The 14,051-nt window shown below is 36.6% G+C and overlaps 1 protein-coding gene across 1 annotated transcript in view; it reads left to right on the top strand.

Moving 5' to 3' along the window:
• Positions 1-251: 251 nt before the first annotated feature.
• Positions 252-14,051, top strand: part of LOC5577721 — a 32,152-nt gene continuing 18,352 nt past the window's right edge. The window contains exon 1 of the mRNA XM_011495415.2: positions 252-1,271. Within this exon, the coding sequence (XP_011493717.1) occupies positions 1,175-1,271 (97 nt within the window). The 5' untranslated portion in view covers positions 252-1,174. The remainder of the gene's footprint in view (positions 1,272-14,051) is intronic.

Here is a 14,051-nt window from a genome sequence, read left to right as displayed (position 1 = left end):
ACTGGAAAAGCTATTTATTTAGCTATCTTTGTAAAAATAAATGTAAAACAAATTAAGTATTCAGTGGCATACACGCGCCGCGTATTCCACCAGTAATGTAATACCAAACCAACACAAGAAAGCGAGTTCAACGAATGTTTTACTCTGTTCCGGTTCTGCTCCAAGGTTGTTTACAATATTTAACAGATTAGTGATCATCTTTCAACCCTACTCGAACGCGTTCAGATGTCTTTTGTCGAATTCATAGACACAACAGTTTGCGCGTAGCACGTGTCGGGTCGTTACCGCGCGCTTGTTTAGTGTAGAGTGGTCAGAAGAACCAAAACAAAATATAGAATAATAGCGTGGACCCTGACCGTTGTTGCATTGCGGTTAGAAGTTATTGCTTCCTGTCTATTTCGACCAAATCTTTCTCAAAGGCTAACGACGACCATCCCCCGCCTGCTAGGATGGCCCAAGCAATAAAATTTTATCAGCTAGACTAAGTCGAATGTTTGGCGTGATGATTGTGTGATGTACATGTAGGTAATCATATTCCAATAAACGGTTTCTGTTTATCAAAAGTGCCCGCTAATGATTGCTTTGTATTTGGCGCGATAACCACTCTTGGCTGAGAGATATTCTCATCTTCTGGACAGTTTAGGTCGCGTTGGCCGTACAGGTAGTTCGGCAGTTAGTTAGTTAGTTGCCTGTAGGGCAGAATCAATCGACATCTGTAGGAGGTGACATCGAGTAATCCCATGGCGCACTTTCGGTAGAAACTCTTGGAAGTATACCCTTACACACGGTATCAGTGCATCGTTATCGCCATCTCCCTAGTAGAGTAATTTATTTATGCCAGAAAGCGAGCGCTAGACAGTGCATGCTTTCTTTTACTGGGCGCTCAAGTGTCTTGAAAAGATTTGTACGAACGGCAAACATTTGTCTTTCATTCAAAAGATTAAAACACAACAAGAAAAAAGGACCGTGCTGGTAAACCTAACGGGTATCAGTCCGACAGCCCATGGGAGTTCACGAGCTCGATCAGTGCTAAACGCGATGGCAACGGATTTTGTACGCCCAACGTTCGTGGAATACTAGATGCAACCGTTTCTGTGTAATCTGTCTGCTGAATATATGAAGTGAAATAACACGTGAATCAAGCAAAATCCTGAAGGAAATCATCCAAGCAACCATGGCCAAAACCCAAAGAAGTAATAAAAATGGCGCGCCAGCCGATCATGTCGCCTACTACCATACCTACAAGTACAACTCGCTACAAAGGCTCAACAGTAAGTATCTCATCATCAAAGCGCCATCAAAGCAGATTAGAAATATCCGACAGATAACCAAACACTGGTGATGTTAAACACGCGTTTAGGAACATGTTACCGATGGGTGATACCGCGCCTTATAGATAACTTTCGCCACCGTGTTTTATTATGGCAGATTGATCACCAGCCTCTCTGCAGAGCAGTGAGCGACAGCAGTTTACCGTTTTAGAATCGATTGTATGCCAATCATTGCATCCAGCGGTGTCTATTGTTTTGTTCACGTGAATCTTATCAAAGACTTATTGTATCTCGGTTATTGGTGCATGTAAATTTTAGCTGTTCTCATATTAGAAACGAAGAATCAAAGTTCAAATGCACCGCTTAAAGGATACATGGAATCTAGATCTATCTAGAAGGCAATTCCTCAGATTTTTTTTTGCAGAAAACAAATCATTTCAGAAATTACTGTAAGACTGTGTATTCAAGAATAATAACTTGGAGGCACGCTCAAAAGAATTTCAATATGAGCTTCTAAAGAACTATTATTATTTTTAAGGAAGTTCTGGACTTGTCTTGTATGAATATGTGGAGGTTTTTAAACGATCTTGTAAAAGTATCTAGATTACTAAAGCTGCACTGCTTTTCTAAACATTCATGTCCCTTGTTGTTTTCGAATATATGTAGGTATTGTTATTGTTAATTCTGAAGAATTCAAGAAAAAAACATATGAACTCCTGAAGGTGTTCTGAGGTATTGTTGAACGACGTGCCCAATCTCAAGCGAAAACGTGTAACGAAACAAATTTGATGTGCACGAGGAATTATGTTCGTAAATCGAACAAAAATCAAATGGTAAACAAACTATATTCGAAAAAAAAACTCAAAAAAAATTTGGTCCAAATGAATTATATATCTTTTTAGAATTTTGTATAACTCTAGCCCAGGATTCTGTTAAACTTGTGTTCAGAATCTAGACTAATGTCGAATTGAACTGGTGAAACCCGTTCTGAATCACAGTTTTAACCCCAACCCGATTCAGGTTCGACCGAACTACAATTCGCTTGACGTTGATTTGTTATGTGTTGATCACCGACCCAATTTTTAAAAACGAATACGATATAAGAATCCTGCCTTGACTTATGTTTCCTTTTAGAGTCCCCATCTGTTTTTTTTTCAGGATCCAAGATTCGTTTATTAGAATCCTCAAAAATATTGCTCAAAATACTAAGGATTGTTCATTTTATAAAGCGGACACCTTGTGCATGCTGTATCTTTTTAATTTATCAATGAAATTTCAATCGGTTTTCTGCACATCGTTCGACTAGTATTGTACAATGTTGTGATAATAAAAATTCTCCAAAATAATTAAATTTCACACGAATATAGAACAACGATTAGAACGGTCGATTTTTCGAGGTTATCAAAATCAATGATTGTTATAAATTGGCTGGAAAAGTCGACAATTTATATTTTTTATTTTCAAAAAAGGCTTGTTCTTCGAAAGGATCATCAGTCAGAAGCCTGATGGAAAAACCCAAGTTATATTTGGAACAATAATTTTACACATATAATAAAATCATTTTTCCCCTATATATTGTAGAGAAAAATATTTTAAATTTGAAGGGAACTGTTATGAGTAGAATTTTTTGGTTAATAGTATGTCCTGACGGAAGTCCTAATATAGTATTAATATGATAAATAACTTACGCCTTCATAAAGTTACTTATTTAGTCCCCACGTCACATTTAAAGCACAATAGAAACACAATTGCTTTATTCTTAAAAGACCTTTCAAAATACATTGACAATAATCAAAATTGGCAACACTGCTGTAATAAAATCGATTTAATTTTCCACATATTATTTTCTTAATATGTTATCCTGAGTTAACCAATTGAAACATTTGGAGAAAACCATTTACAATTTGCTGTAGATCGATAAATATGCGTTGCATACACGATTTTAAAAGTATGAGACTTTTCAATAAAACTACCAGAAACAGTAAAAATTGTACTTAAGATTATGGTTTAAACGCACGATTTAGCTCTCGTTTGTATAAATATAGTTTCTTAAGTTAACCAAAATAGTTTTGAACACGCTTTTTACTTTTCTCTTTTGCTGGGAGTGAAAGGATGGTGTATCAGCAAATTTGAGCATAAATTGGTAATTCACTAAAGTTACCTAATGTCAAAGAATGGTGGCACATAATTGATTTTTTTAAAGCTATACCTTTATTAGAATAGTAAAGAATACCTACATATAATTTGTTCATAAAAAATAGGATTTTTGTTTTGCGAAAAATAATGTTAAACTTTGACGAACAGCTTTTCTTAGGAGTTATCGGAAAAACTATTTAGCTCTCCAACCAAGAGCATTCTCTAAGTTCTTTTATTTTCATAGCATTGTAGAATAATAGTTGAACGATGTACAGAAAACTGATTTAGATTTTATCAATAAATAAAAAAGATATAGCATAAACATGGTATAGCATGGACACTCACTTTATAAAATGAACAGTCCTTAAAACAAATTCAATTTGCATTATGTAAAAAATTTGTACAGTAATACTGAAAAGGATTTTATGGAATCATGCAAAAGATTCTTTGAGGATCCTACTCAACATTTCATGAAAGTACTACCCTAGCTTTTCATCCAGAAGAACGAGAATCATGCCCAAGTTCGTGAAAACCCAATCTGTCAAATAATTGCAATAATTTGAATTTGTTTATCGGCATATCGAAGTAAGAGGGAGCATGAAGAAGAAAGCAATGAATACTAGATGGATAGGTACCGTAAGGGAACGACGAGAGAAATTGAATTAGATGTTGAAGAGGGCATACCATATGAAACAGTATTACTTGAAACGTTCTTCCTTGTGCCTGTGACAGCCTGTCTTGGTAGTGTCATTCTAAAAACACACCAAGCCGTTCCCATAGGGGACGTTAGCCACAAGGAAGGACGTTTCAAGTAATACTGTTTCATATGGTATGCTCTCTTCAACATCTAATCCCATGGGGTCCTAAAATGTTGAATGAAATCTTGTTTTTATTTATTTACACGAAAGAGCATGTTACTACAACTACATTAGCAATTTTTCCCGCTCAAATAACGGCTATATCATGTTCAAACTTTAATTTAAAAATTGGGTCCATAAATGAACCTTGACACTTTTGATCATGTTTGACGTTTGCTTAGTCGACAAAAACACCACAGGGGTTTTAGTTTTAACACTGGGGTTGTTCCTATTTGACATTTCGGAAGGGACACGGAAAACAGACTACACACAAAATTTGAGTTAAAGCCAAGGGGTGGGACAAAATTTCAAGAATACATAAAAAATGTTTTTTGGGCTTAAACAAACGAAAAACATTAAAAAATTGAGTAAACATTTGTTTTTGGCCTAAACTGAAGCGTTTGGCACTATAATTGGGACAGGGCTTTGGGACCCTATTTCTCTCGCCGTTCCCTTACGGTACCTATCCATCTAGTATTCATTGCTTTCTTCTCCATGCTCCCTCTTACTTCGAGCAAAATAGACCGATATGCCGATAAACAAATTCAAAATATAATTATCACAGTCGATACCTTTGTATGTAAAATTTGCTATAATCCTACCTAGACATGGTTTGTAATAGATCTCTTGAGACTTGGTCAAAGCTTAAGATACGAGAAAATTTCAAGTTTAATAAACTGTAATGGTCTAATACAGACATTTAAGCTGTATCCAGTTTGTTTATTTTGTCAACCAGAACGCAGACTGCATTTATATATACAGCATTTTTTTAATTAAAATTTAAAAGTTAATAACGGCGCCGACCACGTCTTTACGGTCATCGGGGGCAGGGGAGGAATGTTAGTTAGACAACCATTGTTACTAGAAACCGAAGAATCTTCTGCATCTCAACGGTTGTTACAGGAAGGACATTGGGTTATCGGGTTAAGGTCTTGGAGTCACTTTTGGTTGGTGATGCAATCCATGATATATCGAATTCGGACTACTATTCCACCGCGCTACCCGAGCGACGGGTAACACGATAAATCCTGATCACATTACCGCCTCCACAGGAGCAAGTGACGAGACCAAATGATCAAAAACTACTCCATTGTGAAACGACATCGCGTTTTCGCGCAGTTCTTTTAACGTTTAAGTATGTAGCGTGCTTTGTAGGATGAGAGTGGAAGTGTAAACCAACCCAATTTTTGTAGAGCATCCCAGGTAACCACTAGCCCGCTAATTCGCATTTTGGGCTTTTAGGGCTATTATACGGCTATTGAGATTGCAGCAGACCGTGCGCGCGAGTGGTTGAGATTAAAATCTACATTATGTTCAATGTTATATTTATCTAGGACAAGACGTGACAGCTCAACTAAGACTGCCCCGTTGTTTTTCAGTTGTTAACCTTGACGATACAAAAGCCAGTGTTACCCAGTTGTTATCCTTTTTGAACAAATCTTCGGAACAAATTCAAAAATCAAGGCTCATAATTAGATTGTTTCTTGCACGCTTCATTCATTTAGTGCAAAAGAGGATGCTATATTTTTTAAAGCATAGGTTTCGATATTTTAGAGAGTATTGCCACAATTTCCAGTATATTGGTCTCAATTAGGTATTTTTTATTTATTTCAACATTGTAGGAGCACATGCTTTGAACTTAGCATCGAATATGAATAGATTTGAAACTAAAAAGATTTCATTGAAAATTTCTAAACTTTTGATAAAAATTCTAACCAATGAACTAGCTACACGGCCGAGCTAGCAACAATGTGCCATGCTGCAATCCAATTCAACAATGTGAAAGTAGGCCTTTGTCAAAACCACCAATGAGAAGTGGTCTTTTTTGACAGGCAATTGGTTTCATTTTTGTACTGTCCTGTCCGGTCTTATCTTAGATATTTATAACTATGAATGGTTCGTCAATATAAGTGTCAGCATAAGCCCTTATTCCTGTTTTACAAAAAAAATAGATAGATGTACTTGTTCTTGTATGTACTTCTACTTTTATAATTACTAAAAATGACCTTTGAATAATTGATAATAATTGAATGTTTTTTTTAATTGAGGCTACATGAATCGCATCACTTACCAAGGTGAATCCTGATCATGTAGCTTTTGAACCCTAACAAAACTCCTTCCTGTCAAAACCATGGAGATGCAGAGGTGATCTCGGTCTCTAGTAGCAATGGGTGTCACAATAAAATTCCTTCCCCTCCCCGATGACCGTAAGGACGTGACCAGTGCCGTTATTGGTATTACTAAGTTTGGAGTTCTCGAAATTGTACATTGAAGATGATAGCTGCATCTGTTGGTTCCCTGTACAATTTTGATTATTCCGATCAACGGAGTAGCAACTACGAATTGTACGGTCGTCAATGCTTATGCTTTAGGGCTATTATACGGCTATTATATAAAGCATGCCAGCTAAATAATAGCACTATATTAGCAGCCCTGCGTGTGAATTCAAGTGCTGTTTGGTTACTTGGGATATACAATAGAAATTGTTTCTGGACAGATTCTGCCCAAGAAACATTTGCCTATTTTATAATCATTTATTAAGCAATTTTTCACAACTACATACTGAATAGTTGCTTTATTATATTACTTTGCAGCTGCTACGCACACATTGTTCAAGCAAATATGGCGAAATTATTAAGCTTCTTATCATTTAGTGACTGTAATCATATATTGTAATGATGTTTATTCAGGTTTCACTTAGCTTAATAAGGATTGATGATTTAACAACGCTAGTTTAACAAACTACATTATTGCAGTTTAATTCAGCATCATGTTTAACAACATTTTAATTATATCCAAGTGAAGCCTTTGTTCAGGCGTTGTTCACACAAATTTGGAGAAGTTATAAAGCGTGTCGTTGTATATTGACTTTATTCTACAACTTCAAAATCGCTTTATAAGCATTCATCTCAGCTTTTATTCAACTGCCACAAAATTGATTGAAAACAAATAAATGACTAAAAACAGCTAACACTGTATTGATCAAATGCAGTGTATACCTTTACCATGAATTAATAACCACACTTTTAATAATTACCTGAATACTGGATTCAAACTCGAGACCTTCCCATCGTCAGCGGTATACCTTGCCATCTGCGCCATCCTTGAACTCATATATCAGCCTTCCAGTGCCCAATATAAACCTCTTGTAGCTGATTATTGATCATGCTTGAGCTTCTATTCAACAATAACTAATCAACACGTGCTATGCTGATCAACAACTGAATAAGCGCATTACTTCTGCTGCTGTTCAGTACTGATGCGAGCTGAACTCAGTCGGCTATTTATAGCGCACAGTGAGAAAATTTATTTCAATGCTGGTCAAAAATAAAGTTTATTCACAAAGTAAAAACAGTCTGAAATGATTAATCGAATTTCATAATAAGTTTAAACTTGTTAAAGCTTTAATTGAATTGTTCATTTAACTATACTAAAATTCATTTATTAAATGTATAATATTTCTACTAGGTTAATATTTAATTGTTTGTCGTACTTTTTCCATCTATTAAACATTATACAAATATAAAATATATTTCAATAATCCTATGTCAGAAGACTGATTCAAAATATTTTCTACGCATAATTGAATATTGTATTGAGAAAGCATCAGTTATTATTGTATCCAACATGTTTTTATATATTAGTAAGTTAGTGGCGAATTCGCCAAAGGCGAAAAGCCACTCAAATAAAGATAAACAATAATAATATTAGTAAGTTGAACATTGCAATACATTAGGAATACAACGCAATTTTTAGATATTTTGTCCATTTTTAAAAAATTTGGCTATGGTGTGACCTCTTTTGTAAGGCTTCTTTGTTGCTGAACAATGTGTTTAGTAATCGTTATTTTGGACTTCTTTGGATGACCTGCTCGGATGATATATCTATGTTGTATTAGGATTTTATAAAATACCTATTCAGCTTTTAATCATGTTCATGTTAAACATGGAAACAGCTGAAGTGCGAAGCAACCAAAACGCTAGTTCGTCTCCTGTACATCTGTTTACACAATTATATTTGTTTGGTGGAATATTGGCTCTTTAATAGAAGGAAAAATGAATTGTTCAACTCATTAGTAAAACAATCTTGACAAGTCGGCAGAGATTCTTTGGAGAAGTTTAATAAGTGTTGATTCTACTATTATTCATTCCAATGAAAAATGTTGAACATTGACTTAAATTTGGATCTAAATACCATCTTCTCAGCTCTTTGTAGGGCATTTTTTCAGCTGTCACCATTATTCAACAATAATTAACTATGTATGTTTATTTGTGACACTTGACTGTAAGTTGGGTAACCACTTTCATGTAACTATTTTTAAATTATTATTTATACTTCGATTATTATTAAAAATGTTATGATTAGTAACTTTTTCCGATATCAATAACGTCGCAGATGATGATCACTACATTAAGAAAATTTAAATTTTGATATTTTTAATCCAATGTGATCATCTGGTTGATTCCTTTCCAAGTAGCACGCGAAATGCCAAACTTCCCAAAAGACGATTGAAAGATGTCTCAATGAAAGCATCTGTATCTTACCGTGTACTAGTTCCATTGCATATTTATATCAAAAGCTCATAAAGTTCCACTACTGTTCCAATTAACTTGCATTTAATCCCGTGTTGGATGATTAACATTATTGAAACGAGGAGATTTGCTGCAAATCTTTTCTTCTTCTTCTTTGCATCAACGCCATCACTGGGATAAAGCCTGCTTCTCAGCTTAGTGTTCTTATGAGCACTTCCACAGTTATTAACTGAAAGGAGAAGTCAAGGAAATTTCCATTACGAAAAGATCCTGGACCGACCGGGAATCGAACCCAGACACCTTCAGCATGGCTTTGCTTTGTAGCCGCGGACTCTAACCACTCGGCTAAGGAAGGCCCCATGTAAAAGTTTTCTGCATGCAATGAAGTCAAGTGTATCAAGATGTGTCCAGTAACATTTCGAACAAACTCTTGAAACTTCTCCAAAATGCAGATTTTAACGTTATATTTCAAAGTACATATTTTCATTTGAAGCCTTCGCAACTTGAGTTCATTGCATTCTAGTTACGTTTCAATGCTATCATCTCAAGAAGTTTCATCCTTGTTGCGTAAAAGATGCATATTTGACTACTAGAAGTTTGTTTGTTACAAGCAAGTTGCAATAAGCTGAAAGGAACCTTATACAACAACGAAAACATGTTCTAGTAACAGTGTATTTATTTAAATGGTGTTTCTCATATGTTGTGTGAAAGTTGTTGCAAAATCTTCTATTCCGGAGGGTACCGTAAGTTTTTTTTATAGAATCTTTGCACTTCTAGCAAAGTTAGAAAGTTTCACCTAACCCGGCTACCTGGGGAGCACATGGGGTTTAGTCTCTGTGGTCTTAACGGTCTACTGCGGATGCACTTCTCGAGTGCGGTAACAGAGAAAAAAGGGGAAAACAACTCTATACCACGCCACTTTTCTTTGGCTTGGGCTAGAAGTCCGATGTCCCCCTGCAACTACCTCATGGTATTACTTCAGGAGGCAGAGGGCTTGTTGATGCCTCTATGCCTTTTCGTCACCTCTTGCTCTATTCGATCTGGCTGCAATTTGTCTCTTCAACGTCACTTACATTTTGGGGCCGGCCACACGCCTGGGCTATGTGAGACTTTTTCTGTGTTTTGTTAGTGCGCTTGTCTTTCTCTGCTTGTCATGCTCTACGGGCGGACCGGTTGGATGCCGAGGTCGGTCTTGCGATTCCGGTTGAGGGGTGACTTCCGGTTCGCAAGCGCCCCGACGGCCCAAAGCCGGTGGTTCGTCGTGATCGATACTTCTCGGTTTAGTTTCGACGGAGGAATATCTCCCGAAATCGGTAACGTTACGCGTTGTTCATACTCCGTTGTTGGCCGGTAGAGTGTCGAAGTCAGCCCAGATACGCTCGCACTACTCACTGTACGCGCTCACCACTCGCATGGTGATGAGTCGGAACGTGCTGGTTAACTTATCCCGATTCCGCTTGGTCTGTAGCGCCGCGCCCCAAGCTGGCGCACCGTATCTTAGTAGCGATGTTGATACGACTGCCAGAAGACGCCTCTTACTGCTTCTAGGACCACCTATGTTGGGCATAAAGGCTCCAACGCAATGATAGCGGAACGGCAACGGAATGCGGAACCGGTTCGCCAGCATGAATCACACCATCTCGACTGAGCTGTCAATGAATGAAAGTGAACCAACACTGAGTCGACTAGCATATTATAGTTCATACTGGCGAACCGGTTCCGCTTTCCGTTGCCGTTCCGCTGTCATTGCGTTTGGGCCTTAAGACTTGTGAGCGCATTGTTCGCCTTCGCCTCCTTCTTGCATGCATAATCGACGTGACTGTTGAAGTTCATCTGATCGTCTAGCTTTACGCCCAAGTGTTTCAGCTTTCGCTGTGATGTTATGGCATGCCTCCCGACAGTGATCTCACCGTACATGACTGCTTTGCAGTTGCTAAATAGTAGCACCTCCGTTTTGTGGTGGGCTATCTTCAGCTTGACTTCCTCCATCCAATCTTCGACTAGACCAATTGCCTCCGTTGCCAGCATTTCTACTTCCTCCTGCGTCTCACTTATTACCGTTAGGACGACGCCATCGGCGAAGCCGACAATCTCGAACCCCTTGGGTAGCTCCAGCGATAGGACCCCGTAGTACATCGCATTCCACAGCGTTGGTCCCAGTATGGAACCTTGTAGGACTCCAGCCGTTATTCTTAACTTCTTCGAGCCGTCGTCGGTCTCATGCCTCAGTACACGGTTTTGGAAGTACAGTTAACTCTCCCTTACTCGATATTCCGTATCTCGATATCGAGTTAGAGAATCATAGTAAAAGTTGGTTTTCATGGCTTACTTGATGGTCCCTTAGATCGCAGTTGCACTGGTTTTGTGTTCTGTAACTCGATACCTCCCTAACTCGATGATACCTTCAATATCGAGTAAGGGAGAGATGACTGTAGCTCTTCAAAATCTGGCACAAGTAGTCGGGAACCCATATTCTGTGCAGCGCTGTGGCAATGACCTCCCAGCTAGCGCTGTTATCCGCTGTGTCCACCATCGATCGTCCTTTCCAGAATCCAAACTGCCTTTCTGATAGCCATTGCCCGTTCTCGTTCTCTGTGCATTTCATCACCATGCTGAGGATAACTCGTTCCAAGAGTTTACCGAGTGTATTTAGTAAACATATAGGCCTATATGATTTTTGATCCACGGGCGGTTCTCCTGGCTTCGGCAACAGTACCAGTTTCTTAATTTTCCATATTTCTGACTTAGATTACAAAAATGGTCCTAGTTTGTGAAAATGCTTTTCGCGAAGAGATTTGAGACCATATTCAAGTTTTATGATAACAAGGCTGTCAAAGATAAGTGACCAACTATTCAAAATTATATAAAATAATGACCGTAGAACAGATGTTTGTAAGCGTTTCGAAAATGATAAAATCGTGTCAATTTTTAATATTTGTATGTAAAGCTTCAAATGTTCTCGATTACCCGCATAATATCAAAGATACCCCGTTTTACGGTATTTTCTTTGCCTTATATATATACAATACTAAGATCGTGAGTTCGATCCCGAACGGTGACAGGTGCTTTATTTGTTGATGGTTTGGCAGCATTACATGCCGCTATATTTAATCGATAATACGGGGAAGCTGTATACAAATTTCTCGACATTTGGTTGAAAAAGTGGCTTCCTAAGATGTTATACAACTACGTGTCCTATAACAGTCGAGACAAAGCAATGATCGGCATGCATAAGAGCTGCCAACACAGCTTAAAATAGCTGAATAGATTTGCCAGATTTGTTAGTAAAACATCGCTTAAAAGCTTTCGTTTTCATGTAGGGGGGCTGGGGGCAACCCAAGAAACAATTGGTAGCTTTTAAGATACTTACGTGTTTAATACAAGCTGCATAGCAGCAACCATTGCTGAACAAATTTTCAGCTGAATCATTAATTGAATAAAATTAATTTCCGCTTATAAAAAAGCTGTTATTCCACTTGCAGTTTGTGTTTTGAATAAGAGCGGAATAAACCTCCGAAAATGCAAATATAGTAGCTTTTGTTCTACAACACATAAGAAGTTTAACAATTGACTGATTAAAAGCTTCTATAGGTTGTAGCCATCATTTTAGTAGCATATTGAACATTTGATTAACAACAAATCGTACAAAAGTTTCAGTGTCTAATACTTAAAATGTTGACCAGCATGATTAGTAAAACTTATAAACAATGTGAATAACAGTATATGAGTATGCTCTTATTCAAGCTAAACATATTATGTATTTTTATGTTATTTTCAAATGTTTCAAATGTTTTTTCAAATCAAATCCAAGACGTGTATGCGATGGATGGATTAACGTAATGGACGTAATAGCGACGTAATGGATCAACGAGGGTAAAGTTCGAATCACATTGGATTAAAAATATCAAAATTTAAATTTTCCAAATGTATAGTGATCATCATCTGCGACGTTATTGATATCGGAAAAAGTTACTAATCATAACATTTTTAATGATAATCGAAGTATAAATAATAATTCAACAATAGTTACATGAAAGTGATTACCTAACTTACAGTCAAGTGTCGCAAATAAACATACATAGTTAATTATTGATGAATAATGGTGACAGCTGAAAAAATGCCCTACAAAGAGCTGAGAAGATGGTATTTAGATCCAAATTTAAGTCAATGTTCAACATTTTGCATTGGAATGAATAATAGTAGAATCAACACTTATTAAACTTCTCCAATGAATCTCTGCCGACTTGTCAAGATTGTTTTACTAATGAGTTGAACAAGTCATTTTTCCTTCTATTAAAGAGCCAATATTCCACCAAACAAATATAGTTGTGTAAACAGATGTACAGGAGACGAACTAACGTCTTGGTTGCTTCGCACTTCAGCTGTTTCCATGTTTAACATGAACATGATTAAAAGCTGAATAGGTATTTTATAAAATCCTAATACAACATAGATATATCATCCGAGCAGGTCATCCAAAGAATTCCAAAATAACGATTACTAAACACATTGTTCAGCAACAAAGAAGCTTTACAAAAGAGGTCACACCATAGCCAAATTTTTGAAAAATGGACAAAATATCTAAAAATTGCGTTGTTTTCCTAATATATTGCAATGTTCAACTTACTAATATTATTATTATTTATTTTTATTTGAGTGGCTTTTCGCCCTTGGCGAATTCGCCACTAACTAACTAATATATAAAAACATGTTGGATACAATAATAACTGATGCTTTCTCAATACAATATTCAATTATGTTTAGAAAATATTTTGAATCAGTCTTCTGACATAGGATTATTGATTGAAATATATTTTATATTTGTATAATGTTTAATAGATGGAAAAAGGACGACACATAATTAACATATTAACCTAATAGAAATATTATACATTTAATAAATGAATTTAGTATAGTTACATGAACAATTCAATTAAAGTTTTAACAAGTTAAAACTTATTATGAAATTCGATTAACCATTTCAGACTGTTTTTACTTTGTGAATAAACTTTATTTTTGACCGGCATTGAAATAAATTTTCTCACTGTGCGCTATAAATAGCCGACTGAGTTCAGCTCGCATCAGTACTGAACAGCAGCAGATGTAATGCGCTTATTCAGTTGTTGATCAGCATAGCACGTGTTGATTAGTTATTGTTGAATAGAAGCTCAAGCATGATCAATAATCAGCTACAAGAGGTTTATATTGTGCACTGGAAGGCTGATATGTGAATTCAAGGATGGCGCAGATGGCAA

This window comes from Aedes aegypti, chromosome 2 (genome assembly GCF_002204515.2).
Source record: "Aedes aegypti strain LVP_AGWG chromosome 2, AaegL5.0 Primary Assembly, whole genome shotgun sequence".
NCBI classification, from domain to species: domain Eukaryota; kingdom Metazoa; phylum Arthropoda; class Insecta; order Diptera; family Culicidae; genus Aedes; species Aedes aegypti.
The sequence above is the reverse complement of the archived record's forward strand: the minus strand, read 5'-3'. Positions and strand labels throughout refer to the sequence as shown.